The sequence below is a fragment of the Musca autumnalis genome, unplaced genomic scaffold (assembly GCF_047663935.1).
Source record: "Musca autumnalis isolate F117 unplaced genomic scaffold, ASM4766393v1 scaffold_5, whole genome shotgun sequence".
Classification (NCBI taxonomy): domain Eukaryota; kingdom Metazoa; phylum Arthropoda; class Insecta; order Diptera; family Muscidae; genus Musca; species Musca autumnalis.
Window position 1 is genome coordinate 130539759 of NW_027412088.1, and position 16293 is coordinate 130556051.

The following is a 16293-nucleotide window of genomic DNA, read 5'->3' on the forward strand; positions in this document are numbered from 1 at the left end:
TACTAATTATTTTCCCATTATATTACTATGTCCTGGAACCCAGCAAAGTTTAACGATAATGTGTATATCATACAGAGCCCTTCTGCAATCAAAGATAGCTCGCGAGTTTATGATCCATGACCACGTTCAAGTTCTCTAACCACCTTTACTGCTTTCCTGAGAGCAAGAATCTCTGCTTGAAAGACGCCAAAGCTATTAAGCTTATATGAGTATTTGATTAGTGGATTTTCACAGTAGACACAGGTGTCAGTGCCTACCTCCATCTTGGATTCATCTACATATATCTCCAGACCGTCCAGAGGAGAGTTGCCTTCAGTCCAGATATATCTGCTTGGAATAATTACTGAGTCAAAACAAAAAGAGTGGGCTGACTGTCAATTATGTTTAAGATCTTCGCATGTCCAAACTGTGAAACTCGCCAGAGGTTATCCAGGAGTGAGGGTGCTTTTGATTGATCCTGTGATCAGACTTGACTCGGCCCCCTTGCATACTTAAAAGTTTTCCAAAAAAGTTCACCATTGGTTGATGGACAAAACCATTGTTACATACAACCGAATCATTGTTAAATAGTGTACGACTTGTATGTTTGTTATTCCGTTAGAAACTCCTGGAAATAATCATTTTAGGGTCTAGGGTCCGAACGGATTAAAGTAGGTGGATAAAGTTTTGGTTAAATGTATTGTAGGTTCGTAGAACTTTTGTTACAGAAAATTGACTATATTGGTCCACGTTTCGGTATAGCCCCCATATAATGCGACACGTGAACGCATCAAGGAATTTTGTCAAAATTTTTCAAAACCAAAAAATCCAGTTTCGAGAAAAACGCGTTTTAAGTCCGCGAATAAGTGTAACACGGTATTGTATTGGCTAACAGATGCTACTTTGGCTTAAGTAAGCAGTTTAAAAACAAAGCCACATCTCGTCAAACAAAAATAACGCTTTACAAAACACTGATACTACCCGTGCTGATGTATGGTTAGGAAGCCTGGGTACTCGCGCAAGCAGATAAGGTATATTTGAGAGGAAAATTCTTCGAAAGATCTACGGGCCGATTTGCGTTGACGGTGAATATCGACGTCGTATGAACCACGAGCTTTATAAGCTATACAAAGACATGAATATAGTTAAACGTATCGAGATGCAACGATTGCGTTGGCTAGGCCATATCATGAGCGATGATGAACCCGCTAAAAAGGCGTATGAATACATGCCACATGGCGGTGCACGCAGAATCGGCAGGCCTAAGCTTCGATGGAGCATACAAGTGGATGAAGAAATGAGAAGGCGCGGTATTCCAAAAAGTCAAGCGAAAAACAGAGAGGAATGGAGATCTTTTCTTAATTCGGTCTATGGAACAAATGTTCTGTAATGGGCCAACTAAGTAAGTCCGCGATTGAAAATTTACTTCCCAACTTTAAAAAATTATTACACAAAAACTAAAATAACTTCTTGGACAATATTTTGTAAACAGCTAGCCAGATATCAGTGCTAAATTTCTGTACAAGATCGAACATGATTTGAAGTGTTTTAGTGCTTCATAAACACATACAGCTTTTTTGTTGAATTATGCCAACCTCATAATAAATGAGCTGTAACTCGTTGAGTTTTAGGGATATCAACATAAAAATTGGACACAAGATAAAATAGAAGTCGTAGAAAAAATAGATATTGCTAACACAGAAAACGCATTTTTTGAGTTATGTCACTCTTTGAGTAAATGAGCGATATGTATATATGGCCTAACCCACATGTACAAAAAAACAAACTCACTATAGATCTAACCGGAACTCTTGAAATAACTCCTAAAAAACTCAATATTGCATTGTTTTAGGAGGAAGTACGTATAACCTACAGTCCCTGGCATAATTACTTTGACAAAATCTTTTAGGACATAAAAGGCATATTATTATAGTCAGTATTCATAAAACGGGATATTAACACCTCATGGGTTTGGTAAAAATTAATGGACAAAAAAATCCAGCTTAATTTCTGAGTAGGTAAGAGTATGTTTAAATTAGGAGGAAAAAGCAAAACGGCATAAGTATTTTGACACGTCATAATTATGTTACTTTTGGTACTTAATCGTAATTTTTGGTACCAGAATTAATTGTTTTAGCTAAGTTAATGACAGTTAAGTAAAAATGAGCTTGACAGTCATAGATTTTAAATTAAAATAGGGAATGTTGGTGTCAAAAGTTGTAACGAAATAAAAAGTGACAGTTTCGGTAATAAAGTTAGCTAATGATAAAATATTGCTGTAGTTATATGTTTATTTTTTAACGAATAAATATGAAAATACTGAAAACGCTGTAAATATGCAGACGTTGCTCTCCGGTAAATAGAACAGAATTACAAATATAATCTTACTTGTGCACAAAAATGCTGAGCGTTTGAGTCAAAACAAGTTCTCTATTAAGACTGGAACCTCTAGTAATTTGTAAAAAATTAATTTGAAGACATATTTTACTATTCCACTCGGTTGATAAGGCATAGCTGCAAAAATTGACAATTCGATTTTCAATAAAAATCATTTACCCCCCACAATCATTGTATCAGAGCATGGTAGAACAAGAAAAGGTAGCAGCAATACCCAGCTGACTGAACTGGGTTGTAGAGTTAGTGTCAAATACCATTCGACATTTTATGTATTTATTTCTATGTTCGATGTATATTAGGGATATATATTTTTGAAGAACAAATTTATTCATCAGAAAAAAAACTATTTCCCATAAAGACGGCTTCATATCATTGACATGTAACCTCCTCCAGGTCCGAACGACATGCCGCACACTAAAACATCGCTTATAGAGGCGGTACAATATTTGTTAATATGTGTGGTATTTTGTTAAACTTGAAAATAATGAAGCCCTAATAGACATGTGCTTTTTTGTTTTCAAAAGCAAATGATTGAAACATCTTCTCTTTTTTCAATGAATTACCAGCGACCCGAAACATTTTTGCAAGTATTCTACTTTCTGCGAGAAATTATGCATTTAGTGGAATGATATGGAAACATTCAAATTGAAAATCTAACGAGTTTTCATTCATGTTTTCCAAAATATTCAATCAAATGTGAAAAAATATTAGTTTTTTTAAATTCCAATAATTTATAGACATTTCCTTGTTTTGTTTACATTTACGTTGACACTAAGGTTTACAAACAAAAACAAATTCCTTTGTGGTTGTTGTTCGAGTTGTATTTGTTGTAGTATTAACTTTACCTTGTATTTGTTCTACCATGGTATCAGAGCATGTTCTGGACTGATAAAACTACCTAAAAGTTGGATATCATTGTGAAATAAATATTCTTCTGATGCAATTCCCATGCCTAAATGCTCCCAGGCATCAGAATAGTCTGATCCACCATTTAATATACAGCGATATTTGATTTTGTTCGCTTACGCAGCGAACTGTAATGAATATTTTGGCATTTTGACATTTTTATGACAACTTGGTAGTAAACTGATCGAAGTGTTATGTATTCATTTGCAGAACACTGCTACAATGGTAAGGTTGAATTTTGTGCAACACGTTTGAAGCGTATATCTGGCTCAAACTTAAAGTTATTTCCTTCAATTATCACACATAAAAACGAAACACATAATTTTTTCAAACTTGAAAAAATAATTTCTCCAGGTAGTGGTATACAATGCAATTGGGAGCTTTTTTACCACCCCCATTTCGTATCTAAAATTGGTTTCCCAACAGGGAAAAACTTGTAATGCCTTCGACATTTTTGCACAGTTTTGCAAATAATTTGTTCTGATGTTTTTTTTTGGGGAAAGGCGAGAAATGAGTGCCCTTCTCATTTAAATGGGAATGCTCGAACTTAAAGAGCTTTGTTTTTCACCAGAAGGCATAAAATCAAAATGCTAATTGGAAATTCTCTTTGCTGGAATGAAATCATAATATTGGTAGCGATCAGCGAATTTTGCAATGCTTGTCATTCATTTCGTTTTATAAACATTACTCTCTGTGATAGAGATAGTATGAAGTTAATTTAATGGGGGAATACTCCAGAATTAAAGCCATCAGTTTCGGAAAATGTTAAAAAAAAAAATTTAAAAAGTGTTATTTCGTGACCCAGACCCGCTGGCTACGTCCCTGGTATGAAACTTTTTCTTCTCTGAAGGAGTATATTTGAAGTAAAATTTGCATTTCAACTACTTAATATGTAATATGTGGGTCCCTTTCCTTGCTAAATTATTTTGGATCTATTGAGGTTAACATATTGGGAAATTGATATTTTATACCAATCATTATAAATAATTAGCCATTATGCATTTTCAAGACGTAGCTGTTGTTTAATTCACTACGCAAAGAAATCCTCAAAAACCCACAAAACTAAGAACTTAAGACACAAGCTGTTCTACGATGAAGAATAAAACTAAAAACCACGCCGTCTTATTATTCCACACAACAAACAATGACTATGTAAAAGAGAACCGTTTACGAGTATTGACAGTGTGAGATAAAGAGACAGAGAGAGCATTTGGAATCTACAAGCAAACGCTTACCAACACTTGTATATAACCCACACCAACTCAAATGCCATTAAAAGTGGCATGCGCAGCTCCGCCCTCATGCTAACACACGTTTTACATAGCCATCACCAACCAATAGCAGCGCAGTATATGTAAGCCTACACATTTCACAACAATAAAAACAAAAAGAAATCTATGTGTGCACTTTGGAGATACAATTAAGTCCATTACAAATTAATTAACAAGTAATCAAATATTTGCTGACATTAATTATGGAAAGATTCCCCACCCTTCCATTTTCTAACGGCTCGGCGTCAGTAACACTTGACAGTGATAGGTAATGGTTATAGCCAAATTATGTTAACTGTTTATTTTTGTACTTTATGTTTATTTAACATTTTTATTTGAAAAATACCTACAAGTCGCCAATGCAACGCTGCTAAATTTAAAGGATTATGCATTATTTATATATATGATTTTGGAGCAAATTTCCGTGAATTATGGATGCAATGGTTTCTTTATCTTCCAGTATTATCATCATTTTTTTATTATAATGTCTAAAATGTTAAAAAAGAGAACGCAGTTAAATTAAAAAAAAACTTACGTAATTATAATTATATACTGTCAACATTGTCATATACATATTTTCTATGAAATATTAGCGTCCTGATTAAATTTTCTGAAGATTTGACAATGACTAGATTTTGAAATCAATACATTGATTTTGATGATTGATTTTTTGTGGAATATCAGCAATGAAGTTGAATTATTGATATCAAGTAACTTTTAATTATCGAATAAAACGTACTATCCTGAAACAAATTAAGACCATTATTATAAGTCACCTTTTGCAATTGGTTGCATTTTAATCAGAGTTCGAAAATAAACAGTACACTAAGATAGTGTACCGCTCCGAGTACAGTATCACTAAAATATTTTTAGCATTTGTGCTCCGGAACACAAACACTAAAAAATATTTTAGTGATACTGTTCCGGAGCACAACGAAAATCGTAGTGTACCACATTTTGGTACACTAAAAACGTTGGGTACCGCAATCGGAACACTAAAAAATCGTAGTGTACCACATGTCGGAACACTAAAAAATAATGTAATGATAATGTACCAACCCTGAGTTTAATATTATTTGTGAGGAAAATTAAATATTTTATGATTTTTGAGATAAGTACAAATTAGGACATAAAAACACAGATACGCATATTAAATCCATGTATGTATACATACATATTAATTAATAACGGTGCGAACTTAAGTAGAAAATATGAAAAACATTGATTTGTTTGTTGTACAACGGCGCACTAAAAATTGTAGTGTTTTGACTGTGGATCCATAAGAAATACCACAATGAGTTTATTATGATTTGTGAGGAAATTCAATATTTAATGTTTTTTTAATAAATACAAGTTAAGAAATAAAATAAAATAGAACACGTGATTTTTGGACAATGGATCAATAAAAATAGTAGTGTTCTGCTTCGGAGCACTAATAATTGTAGTGTTCCGACTGCCGGATCACTAAAAATCGTAATGTTCAGACTGCCGGATAACTAAAAATCGAAGTGTACCAAGTGCAAACAATAAGGTAATGTACCACACATATGTTTATTATGATTTGTGAGGAAAATTAATATTTTATGTTTTTTTGACTAAATACAAATTAAGAAATAAAAATTAGTAGAAAATGTGAAAAACATCTGACTGGTTTTTGCACAATGGAGCACTAAAAATCGTAGTGTTCAAATACGGAGCACTAAAAATTGTAGTGTTCCGACTGCCGGATCTCTAAAAATGGAAGCTTACTACGAGTCGAAACGCTGCTTATTATGATTTCTGAGGAAAATAAAATATTTTATGGCTTGTTGGACGAGTAAAAATTAAAAAATAAAATGCAGGTGTTTTAAATTTGTTACAAACATTGAGAGCTTTAGTAGAAAATTTGAAAGAAAAAAAAATCATCTGGTTGTTTTACAATGGCGCACTAAAAATTGTGGTGTTCCACGAGCCGCAACACTTAACAAATAACGCACATATGAGCTGTGTGGAAATGTTTATAAAAATAGTTTATAAAAAATAGGGTTTTATAAAAATTTGTACCACATAAATTTTGTCATATTTTCTACTAACGTTCTCAAATTTTGTAACTAATTTTAAGTACATGGATATAACATGCTCATCTTAATTTGTATTTATTAATTTTTACTTGTCCCAAAAGCCATCAAATATTTAGTTTTCCTCATAAATCATAATAAACAGATCATTACCTTAACGTCGAACAGTACAATTTTTACTGCTCCATTGTCCAAAAACCTGTCAGATTTTTTTTTAAATTTCCTACTAATTTTTATTTCATAATTTGTATTTATTCAACAAAAAAAAAACACATAAAAAATTAAATTTTCCTCACAAGTCATAATAAACTCATGTGTGATACATTACCTTATTGTTTTACACGTGGTACACTACGATTTTTAGTTATCCGGCAGTCGGAACACTACGATTTTTAGTGCTCCGCATTCGAACACTACGATTTTTAGTGCTCCATTGTCCAACAACCAAATCAGGTGTTTTTCACATTTTCTTTTAACTTATATTTACTAAAAACAAACATAACATAGTTAATGTTACTCACAAATCATAATAAACTCATGTGTGGTACATTAGCTTGGTGTTTTGCACGTGGTACGCTTCGATTTTTAGTTATCCGGCAGTCGGAACACTACGATTTTTAGTGATCGGCAGTAGGAACACTACGATTTTTAGAGCTCCATTGTCCAAAAACCAAATCAGACGTTTTTCACATTTTCTTTTAATTTTTATTTATTAAAAATATATGTATATAAAATATTTAATTTCCTCAGAAATCATAATAAATTCATGTATAGTGCATTACCTTAAAGTTTCAAAACGTGGTACAAAACGATTTTTAGTGCTCCGACAGTCGGAACACGGCGATTTTTGTGCTTCATTCAACAAGAACTAAATATTGTTTTTTTTTTCATATTTGTGACCAAATTTCGCAACGTGTTTAACTAATTTAAGCATACATGGATGTAACAGTTTATCTTAAATTTTATTTAATCAAATTTAACCAAATGTTTAATTTTTCTAAAAAAACCTAATACCTTTGTTATTTTTTTGTGTTCCAACACGTGGTGCACTACGATTTTTAGTGATCCAGTCGGAACACTAAAATGTTTAGTGCTCCGCAGTCGGAACACTACGATCTTTAGTGCTCTGCAGTCGGAACACTAGGATTTTTAGTGCTCCGACAAGCGGCACACTACTATTATCGTTGTGTTTCGGTACAGTATCACTAAAATATTTTTTAGTGTTTGTGTTCCGGAGCGGTACATTATCGTAGTGTACCTATCCACATTGGTACGGTATAGAATGGAACGGTACGATACCATAGTGTTTATTTTCGAACACTGATTTTAAAATGCAAATTAAACAAATTTAAAGGTACGTGTTATGGTTCGTTCGAATTACTATCAAATTGTAGAACATTTTTGTTTGCTAATTGTTCGAAGAAATTTGAACCAAAATAATTACAGCACTTCCAGAGGTGTTTTCATAAATTTACATCAATTACTTCAAAGGGATGTCCTTTAGAAAACTCGAAAAACTGGGTCAATAACATCGACACAATTAGTATTAGTGTAAAAATGAAAGTCCTCTAAAAATTATGACTAAAAAAGTTGCACGAAATTTAAAGCTACAACACAATTATATTTGGATCAACATCTCATCGCTTTTAATTGATAATAAGAAACCAATTCAAATAAAAGTCCAAAAATTAAATACTGGTATAACTTGACGCCTTTTTCTACATTCATTTTTATACCCTCAGCCTGTAGGTTAACGACTAAAACTAATGGTTTTAGATCCCAAGTATGTTTGGACGAAATTGGTTTCAGACAATTTGGAGTCGATTTAGCCATGTCCGTCAGTCTGTCTGGTTAGATGGTGCACACAATAACTATCGAACGGATCAACCTACTCGAACCAAAGTTTGGGTATGTAATATTTTATCCAATCGTAGTTAATGTTCGAAGATGGGCCACATCGTCCACTCTTTCGGGTACCTTCCCCACAAAAGTTCAAACATTTTCTGAAAAATGGTGGGAACAATAACTCACGAAGGGAGCAATCGAGGAAGCAAACTTTACACATATTACTATTTCTTCCAGATATAGACCGCGTTTAAACATGGACTATATCGATCCACTCCTTCGGGTACTTCCCAAAAGTTCAAAATTTTGCTGTAAAATGGTGTGAACGATAACTCTCGAAGGGAGCAGTTGATTTGGCCCAAACTTCTCATATCGTATTATTCCTTCCAGATATATTATATCGGGTTCGAATATGTTGTCCTTGCGGCTCCCTTTACTTCGGTATAATTTTTTTCATACGCAAGTCCACACTTCGTGAGATATTGGCGTTAAAGCTCCAAGGAACCCTGACGGCACCAACCAAAATTGCAAATCCGCAAGATAATTCTCGCAGGGAGTTTATGATTCGCGCCGACTTTGCACATCTTATTATTTCATCCAGTCATGTATCAGGATGGAATATGGACTATATTGGTCCACTGTAGCTCCCTAGGAAAAGTGAAGTTCAAGATCTCCTCTCGCATCGTTTTGATTCTTTTTTTCAGTAGGGGCCAATGAAAGGTTTTTGAGGCAAAAAATCAAAGGGGCAAGCTAGACCTTCAAAATTTCGTGCAGATGTTTATAATCGCCCTAGAAACTAATCTGCCAAATTTGGTTGATATCGGTTCATATATAGATATAGCTCTCATATATATGTTCGCCCGATTTCGAGTAATTGATGGACCAAACACGAAAATTCTATCCAATTATGATGATATTTGGAATATGTGGCGGAATTCGGACTGGAAATAAGTTTGCCAAGTTATTTTGAAATCGGTTCAGATTTGGATATAGCTCCTATATATATTTTGATCCGATTTGAGGTATTTGGTGCAACAAACACGTAATTTTCGTCCAATTTCGATGAAATTTGAATCGTGTGACAGGATTCGGTCTAGAAATATGTTTGCCAAATTATATTGAAATCGGTTCAGATTTGGATATAGCTCCCATATATATTTTCGCCCGATTTGAGGTATTCGGTGCATCAAACACGCAAATTCTGTCCAATTTCGATGAAATGAACTGATGAAAATGTGTGACGGAATTAGGTCTAGAAAACAGTATGCCAAATTATATCGAAATCGGTTCAGATTTGGATATAGCTCCCATATATATTTTCACCTGATTTTAGGTATTTCATGCAGCAATCACCCTATATATGCCCAATTGTGATGAAATTTAAAGTGTGTGACGGAAAATGGTCAATGAAAACCTTATTGAGATATCATATTGAAATCGGTTCAGATTTGGATATATCGTTCAAAAATTTTCTCTGTCGAAGTTAATTGTTTTCTCATTTTAGTTGGTTGATACCGAACTTCCTTGAGAACATAGTTTAAATATTTTTCTTTTGACAAATTGGCCGAAACAAAGGCGGCATGAATTAAGAGCTTTGTATTGTGCCGTGTTCATAGGAGACTTCCGAAGCAAGTTTTCTTCCTTCACTATACTCCACATTAGGGCGCCCTCTCCTATTTTTATCAATATCTTGTTCAAGCGTAAATACTGTGTCGCTAGCTAACCACAAGCTTTAAAATTGTAACACACGGTTTTTTGACCTCCAATTTTTTATTCATTTTTGGTTAAGGCGTGCACAAATGTTATAAACTTGTTTTTTAACTCCCGTCACGAAGTTGTCTTTGATACCTCGATTAAATTCCGCAGAAATCCAGTCTATAACGTGTTTGTGTTTTCGCTGATTTTCCAACCAAAAATTTAAAATATCCAAATTTGTAAGTTTTACGAAATCTGGAAATTGATAATTTTTTTATTCGCAAGTATAAGCAAAATTTCTTTTCAAAATCTGTTAGCCGGCATTGTCACCTTTCACCAGATACATATTTTTACGAGAATACATCCCGATACCGAAAGTTCTACTCCAATGAACACATGGACGATACCACAGACTACATCAAAAAACATCACTTTCTGACACAACAAATTATTGACCATATCTAATATTATATTTAAATTTTTAATAATAATCTTAATTTAAATACCATTACCCGTATTTTCCATTTTTAAAAAATATATAATATAAACAGATCAGGTGTTGGCGCCAAAATACTTAAATTGTTTAATTACGAATGAATGTCAGAAATTATCGGAATGAAAATTATGACATCTTTGGCAGCTTGGCATGTCGACGGGGGCCGTTGCCAGATTATAATTTTTTAATTTTAATTAAATTTATTAAAATTTAATAAGACAAGAATAAAATGAAAATTTTCGAATTACTTATGAAAATAAAGTAGAAGGAAGAAGTATTTTCGGATACTTGAAAATTTTACTACGATAATGATCTCATTCATGTGTGTACTACGTGTCATTATAACGCTTTAACGAAATAAATGTTGTGGCCCTGAACGGTCTGGGAGGGAGGGTTGTAAGTAACCGTATATAAGTAACTGTCTTTAATTTGCAAATTGTAAGTTTATCGTTAGCTTTTGTAAATAATTTTTACATACAATCTCTATTTTTAGGACATTTTTCATATTTTCGCATATTGCCTATGCATATTTTTCAATGTTGTACGTAGGTATATGCATAACATACAAATACATACAGTGCCGGTAAAAATAATAGCACCCCTATGCATATTTCCAATAATATTGTTATATTTCACATATTATTAAAATTATTTTGTTGACACGTCGTTGAAACTTAGTGGTGAGGGTATCCTCTTTGAGGAAAATAATATTTCCTGTATATTACTACCTGATGTAATTTTATAAGATAAGTAGTTCAGGTAACTCGAAAATCCTGCGGTAAAAATAATATCACCGATCTTAGTTTTTATTAGTTAACTAGCTTTTTGAAGGGTTTTTCTGTAAAACTTTTTTCTTTACAAGCTTGTATTGATAAAACATTTTAAAAAATTAATTTTAAACATAAAAAATTGACCAAAAATGTTGTGATTTGCCTAACAAACCACGGCACCTTTTAAATAAGTCATGTTTAAAAAGGATGGTTTATGAAGGCAAATTATACACGAAATGTGAGCATATCCTTTTTTAATCCGATGAGGGATATCCTTGGCCCCAAATTCAACAAAAAAAGATTAAAGCAAATGTCGAAAACCCTCAAAAAATAAAATAATTCAAACTATTATTTGGAAAGGCGAGGGGAGATATATTTAAGATCAGCTATCTTGCTCCAATAAGGACATGGAAATAAAGTTTTGCATGGACAATTTTGGGAAACAGTCCATAGAACATATTTGCACCCGTATGTTCCATGAAAGCGTCCAATCTTATCTTTACTGCATGGTACAACAAAATAATAACGTTTGTAAAATGTCAAGTAATCCTGCCTACGAATTAACTAAATAATATCTTCGGGAATGTGGCGTAAAAATTATTTTATAGTTCAGAGTAGGTTCTCAAAACGACTGCGGAAAACCAATAATTCTGGTTATAACTTATTTCTCACTTTCAAAAATCCAGGCTTAAAGGATTTGGTGTATCAGTCAGATTACACACATCCATTTTGGTATGGTCAGGACAATGAGACCGAGGATAAAGTCGATAAATACGAGACATTGTGAGCTGGGAAATGATTCAAGGGCTATTAAGTTAAGGTAATGGCGTATCCGCAGTTGTTATGACATAGGCCAACAGAAAAAGGATCTGGAATTATAGATCCGATTAAAATACGATAAACAAAACAAATGGTCTAGTATTTTTCACAACATTTTTGGAAAATATCTTCAAAAGCTATGACAGGACATGGGGTCTCGGTTTGTTATCGATTTAATATTGTTATTGTTCATAAATGATATTACATTTAATATTTGAATGTCTAGTATTAATTTATTAATGTTTTATATGAAATCAATCAATATTTACACCAATATTCATCAAAGACCTTGATTTAAGAAATATTGCTATTATTTTTACCAGTAAAAAATTGAGTATTTTAGGCATTTTGCTTATAACTTTTATCAAATATAAGTTAATTAATTGGTCTTTTCTTTAAATTAAAATTACGCACATTGCACTTTTCCTAAATGCGCTGAACCGCTTCATTCAATAAGGTAATAGTAGAGAAAATAGACTAGAAATACGAATATAGGCCACGGTGCTATTATTTTTCCCGCAGCTGTATATCAACAATTTAAATTAGTCATACATCATTTAGTTCAGTTTTCAATGAAACTAATGTTGGTCAAATTTATTTATATGCCTGATGTTAATTATTTGTTTTTTATTTTCTATTTTGAACAATAGGTACACATAGCTGCTTGCATTCAACTTCAACAAAAAAGTTGAAAATTTTTAGATTTATTTAAACAATTACTTTTATTTCTTTCTTTAATTTCTCCTGTAACTGTAAAAGCGATCAATTTAAATTTTAATTAAAATAAAATGTTGGGAAATTTCTTAGTACGTTTTAAAAGTAAGGAATTTGTTTTGCAAACTTTACACTTTTCTTTAACATCTTTGTTTTTGGAACCTTTGAAATAACACACATACATAGATATTTTAATCTTGTTAATAAACATTAAGCCTGATTTTAAAATTGAATTTTATTATTTGCTAATGTTGTTGTTACATACTGTGTTTGTGTGATGCTTTCTTTCATTTTAAATGTATTTTAAACGCAATTGACGTTATAAATGGAAACACGATTTACCCATTAGGATGACTCCATTGTACGAGTACACCACAAGCAAAAAAGTTAACAAAAACTGTAACAATGAACATCAAAAACTCACCGCCAACCATAATATAAGCACAGTGACAATCCAAAACCTTCACAAATTACAATGCAAGACCATAAAAATTGGCTACGTTCTGTGTTATTTCACGTAAAGATTGTGCATTGGCCCAAATACATAAGGACCCATGCTCCGCCTATTTCATTCACTTGAATGTGTGATATGCTCTCTAAAATTTACTCTCATACTCGCTCTCCAGACGTATGTATATAAAAATGGGTAAACAACACCATAGTCACCACCACGAACAATATTACCAATACGTCTGAATGTGTTCAATTGTCATTTCTACTGAATTGCGGGCCCCACAATCATCTCTTACATAAACCCGGTTCTGTCGGTGAATGACATAGGAGCGTTGAGAATCGTCAGTTGATATGTACGGATAAGGTGGTAGTGGTGGATGTGTAATGGATTATTCCAATACTCATGAGTATGTGGGGATGTGTGTGGGCGCCATTTAACACCTCTCGCTCATTCCGCGCGTGCAAGTATGTACATTGTACATATTCTTTACTGCTCTCACGCTCAGCTTCTTCTCTGTTGTTTCTTTTGTTTTGATTTCGGTTGCCCACATTGGCCACATACTGTGGACCCAATACTCAAACAGACGCACACACTTCATATCTACTGGTTTTCAATGTAAGCGATGAGATTGGGTGTGTGTTTGCTGCTCTGAATCTGGTTCCGGCTAGTTGTCCCAATCCCATTGCGCCGAACAATCACAAGAATGTTAACTAATGATGATGTGATGGTCGTAGCACCACCAGTCTTGGGTTGTCGTTCGTAAGCGTAAGACGTTCGCCTGTTTTGTTCTAGTTGTTGTTATTGCTATATTGTATGCAGCAGCACTCGCGCACTCGTTCCAATTGTTTTTGCCGCTGTTCATTTTTTTGTTTTTCTCGGCATGGCACCTCCGGCGTCTGTGGTTTGTGTGTTGGTGTGATGAAAACGTATTTACTTCAATGAATCATAACGAGACACTAAATGGCTTCAAGAGTCCCATCCAAGAGCCATTATCATCCTCATTATTCAAACAGTCATTATCTGTAACAACGGTTCTGCTTTGTTGGCTCTGTGATTCTAGTAACGCCTTTTAAGGAGGCGCGCGTGTGTATGTGTGTGCAGCACTGACTGTGGCGGTTACAGTTTGGTTCACTTCCATTCGGGTTTAAGTGCTCAACTTTAGTTAATCATTGGTGCCCATACTAAATGGATGTCAAACGATTCGTTACAAAAAATAATTACAAAAAGCAAATTAGAAAATTAAAAATAAATTAAATATAGTAAAGAAAACAAAGATATTTGTGTTAAAACAACTATACAACCTACCTAATAAAATGAAAAATAATCATTGATTATGTGAAAAATATTGAAAAAGAACTGTGAATAAATACAAAAAGTGCATTCAAGTGCGGTTGAATTACAAAGCCATGATGGCTTTAAAAATGTTATATCGAGGACCCAGTTCAAGACTAGAAAACCTAATAGAAAAAATCCAAGCAACAAAAGAGATTGTTAATTCTGGTAATTACCATAATATTTTTTAAAATATTTAATAAGAACTTATTTTATTATTCATCAACGATAAAAGATGCATATAATATTGAAAATTTGGTAAATATGGAAAAAATGGCCGCAGTTCATTCTATAACACTAATGAGGATCTAATTTTTACCAGTGGTTAGCTAAAAGCTTTACAGAACTTTGCTGTATCGGCCCCAACACGTTTCTACTATTCGTTCAATAATACAGTATATATCGCATTTCTACCCAATGAGAACAACAAATGTCAAATTACAAAAATTAGTTGGATATTGTAGATAAATCCTTCTACATACCGCAATTCGTATTTTAATTCAAGCTCTAAATATCAACAACTAAAATATCAAATTATAGCTTTAGAAGTAAAAAACATTTTATAGTAAACAAGTGAGCCAAGGCTATAGTCTGGTCGGGGCCGACTGTGTGATACCCTACACCACTACCCCCGTGCATAAGCTTTTGACTGGTAAAATTCAAGGGAGAGCTTAGCGCCTTTGCTCTGAATGTCTTCATTAATACAGGCCAATTTTGTTGAAACGCATAGTCAGTACAACTTAAATAAAAAATGGAAAAGTGGGATGTACGCCAACCATCAATAGGCTTCTTTCTCTGTGAGACCCCCATCAACCCCCAAAATTTCGTGAGGATCCGATCAATATTCCGTCCTGTATTGTGGTTGCACAAAAAATGGAAAAAGGGATGCATTATCGACTATTGCGATATCTCCGTTATTTGGCCACCTACGCCAACATGCTTTACATCATTGTAAAGATGGGATTTTCTACTTTCATAGTCAGACTTTGATTTTGGAAGGTCCCCAACCAAAGCTGTGTTATTCGTCATTATTATTAAAATCGCAAAAATGAAAAGTTGTGTTCTATTAGCGGCTATTGCGATATCATCGTTATTTGAACACCTACGACAACCTACGTTACATCGTTGAAAATGTGAAATTTCTGCTTTCATCAGCATGTTTTGCTTTTGATATTCGCTTTGAAATAAAATGTTGACTTTTTTCCAAATAACTTTTTTGCCCATTGCAGCCCCTGAATATTATCCGACCATCACCAACGTAAATAGACTTCTTCCTCTGTAGGACCCCCACTAACCACCAAAATTTCGCGACGATCCGATCAAAATTGCGACCTGTAGCGTGATCACCTACGACGACCTCCTTTACGAGTATATCGTTAGAAAGGTAGGTGACGATCCGATCAAAATTGCGACCTGTAGCGTGATTACTAGGTTTAGATGGACAGACGGACGGAGACACATAGCCAGATCGACTCAGCTCGTCGAGACAATCATTCTGGTATATATAAGTATGGGTCTACGACCATTATTTTGATTTGGGTAAAACCAACTTATAGTA

The 16293-nt window shown here is 33.6% G+C and overlaps 1 protein-coding gene across 2 annotated transcripts in view; it reads left to right on the top strand.

The window, feature by feature from the left end:
* The window catches only part of L (zinc finger protein Lobe), a 125810-nt gene that overhangs the window by 94129 nt on the left and 15388 nt on the right, over nucleotides 1-16293 (top strand). The window contains exon 1 of one of the 2 annotated variants that reach the window (XM_073991348.1): nucleotides 14142-14903. The exons of the other annotated variant lie outside the window; for it this stretch is intronic. Coding sequence (XP_073847449.1) covers nucleotides 14810-14903 — 94 coding nt within the window. The 5' untranslated portion in view covers nucleotides 14142-14809. Of the gene's footprint in view, nucleotides 1-14141; nucleotides 14904-16293 lie in introns of those variants that run through there. 2 annotated transcript variants of the gene reach the window in all.